Below are 2,669 nucleotides of genomic sequence, written 5' to 3' on the forward strand. Positions count from 1 at the left end.
TCCCACTGAGCATCTGTGGGACGTGCTGGACCGACAAGTCCGATCCTAGACGGCTCCACTTCGGATTTTACAGGGCTTGACGGATCTGCTGCTAATGTTTTGGAGCCGGATACCACGAGACACCTCCAGGGGTCTTACAGAGTCTATCCCTCGGCGGGTCGACGCTGTTTTAGCGGCACACCGAGGACCAACGGCATGGGCAGGTGGTGTGGATGTTTTGGATAATCGGTGTACATGCATGTTACATGATATAGGCCTACATACAGAACGTACATTGCATACATATATTTAATATGTGTTGTAGGGGACATATAAAAGGCACGACGCGTGAAGGAGGATAACGCAAGTTTCCTGACGTTTTTTTGAGACGTTACTCTATCGGTGTTCAAAACTAACCTCGCTAATGACAGCTACAATAGCGCAGAGATACCACTGGATGGCACCTGTGTCACTTGAAGGAAACACACAGATACACTATTCTCTCTCTCTCTTTCCTGTCATCTCATACGCCCAGTTGAGACGGTAAACATTCCGTGGTTCGGCGAGCCTGCACATTGAATCCGAAAGAAGCGGAATCTCACACTATGCCAAAACGTCTGGATTTATTTTGAAGGTGGATATGGCTTCGTTGCGAATGGTCGTTAAACTCCCTGTCAGAGTTTTCGGATGTAACCTGCACTTCCACTCCGCACTCAAAACAACTCCTTCTCCGGTTACGTTACTTCAGAAGGTAGTTTTGCCGTCAAACGTCATATTAATTCAACTTGAGCACGTGTCTGCATGCTGTCAAAGTAGGTTGGTTTTCCTACGCATATGATAAGAGACACTTTGCGGACAACAATCTCATTGTTTCATTGAACAAAAGTTTAAATGAACTCAATTGTGGCGTGGTCTTGGGCGCTATATTTCCACCAGTGACATTTCTTGATGTTGTTTCCGGTTTCAACTCCTCAATCTTTTTTTAACACGTGTATTATAAAATGTGTCTCTATCTACCCAAGACCACAGCACACAGGCTGTTCTGGAGTATTAAATGAGCTGGAATTCAATTGTGTGTGTGATTATCGGATGCCTGTGAACCATAATTAACGGTGGCTCAATCTCTTACCTCATTCCTGCATCCCCTGTTGCATTCCTGCGTCCATGCATATTTAATGATCCTGTCAATACTCACGACTACCGTGTTAACACAGAGAAAACGAGAAGGTGGGATATTAATATTGACATTTTCTTTGTAAATATGCACGTCTTTCAACTGATGCAAATCCTCACCAGACAGAGAAATTGCTGTGAAACCCAGACCAGTGCAATCAGTGTGTGCGAGTGTGTGTTGGTTGCGTGTTTTTGTGAAGATGTATAGCTGACATTACTGAAGTCCAGTTAGCCAGCCAGTGAAGGAATGTGTGGCTAGAATGAGAGAGAATAAGATGGAGGAGGGGGGAGGGAGAGTTTTATTTACAGTCCTGCTGCAGTGGTGCCACTAACCCATTACAGTCCCCACACACACACACACACACACACACACACACACACACACACACACACACTGAAATACATGAACCTATCGGCAGTAGGCCCAGGGTTCAGTTCTTTCCAGACCATAATAATCACATGTACTTTTATCTGTGCTGTGTAACTTTACAGCATGACTAAGACACAACCTATTACTGATCATAGCCACACCTCCACTGTTGATTGTCACCAACATATCAATCAAGACACTTTTCTTTTACAGTGGCGTTACACACAACATAATTGTACCTCACATTGAATTTGATTAAAAGTCATTTCAAGAGGCATTCCCCCAAAAATATGCTCGGAGGCGAATTTCTGTCCCTTTCAAGACCCTGATGCCTCGTAAACAACAAGGCTGCGCTCAGGCCAAGGTTTATATGTATCAGTCCAGATGCTACGGTTCGTCTAATGACGACCAATCTTCTGTGTAGTTTACTAAACAGAATCTTGTTTTCTGTTTTATTGCAGCTGTGTGTGATAGTGAGTGAGAGAGTGAGAGTGAAAGTGTGTGAGAGAGAGAGAGAGAGAGAGAGAAGGGGAAGTTACTCAAGGAATCACCCTGCTAGTAAACGTCATTTGGTTGTCATGGTGAGAGTGCTCCAGCTTCTGTGTTTATCTGCTGCCTGACAGGCCGCTTGGTGAGTCACTCACTAATTTACCGGGGCTTATTATACTTCAGAGGTTCTGATTGGTTGAAATTATAGGGGCCAGGGGCCAAGCACCAATGGGGAGCAGGCTCTGAACGACCTCTGTCTTTGTCAAGGAGATTGCGCTCCAAGGTTTCAAGAACTCTCATGAAAAGCTTCCTCCATCCCTCCCTCCTTCCATCCCTCCTTCCATCCCTCCTTTCTTAATCCTTCCTTCCCCCTTTCCTTCCATCCCTCCTTTCTTAATCCTTCCTTCCCCCTTTCCTTCCTTCCCTCCTCCTCCCCTCCGGCAGAGCTGCACTATAGGACTGAATGATGGACTGGAGTTATTGACTAGTCCCCTTATGAAGATGGAGATGAAAATATAATCAAAGCTTGAATAGAATGGCATTGGAACAGAACAGAATGGACTGGAATGTAATAGAATGGAAAGGATAGAATAGAAGAGAATGACATTGAATGGATGGAATAGAGTAGAAGTGCATTATTAAATGTCCAGTGGTCACT

At 44.7% G+C, this 2,669-nt stretch overlaps 1 protein-coding gene across 1 annotated transcript in view; it reads left to right on the forward strand.

The window, feature by feature from the left end:
* Positions 1 to 464: 464 nt before the first annotated feature.
* LOC136956166 (calcium uniporter regulatory subunit MCUb, mitochondrial-like) overlaps positions 465 to 2,669 on the forward strand; it is a 14,203-nt gene continuing 11,998 nt past the window's right edge. The window contains exon 1 of the mRNA XM_067250021.1: positions 465 to 730. Coding sequence (XP_067106122.1) covers positions 620 to 730 — 111 coding nt within the window. The 5' untranslated portion in view covers positions 465 to 619. The remainder of the gene's footprint in view (positions 731 to 2,669) is intronic.

The sequence above is a fragment of the Osmerus mordax genome, chromosome 14, assembly GCF_038355195.1.
Source record: "Osmerus mordax isolate fOsmMor3 chromosome 14, fOsmMor3.pri, whole genome shotgun sequence".
Lineage (NCBI taxonomy): Eukaryota > Metazoa > Chordata > Actinopteri > Osmeriformes > Osmeridae > Osmerus > Osmerus mordax.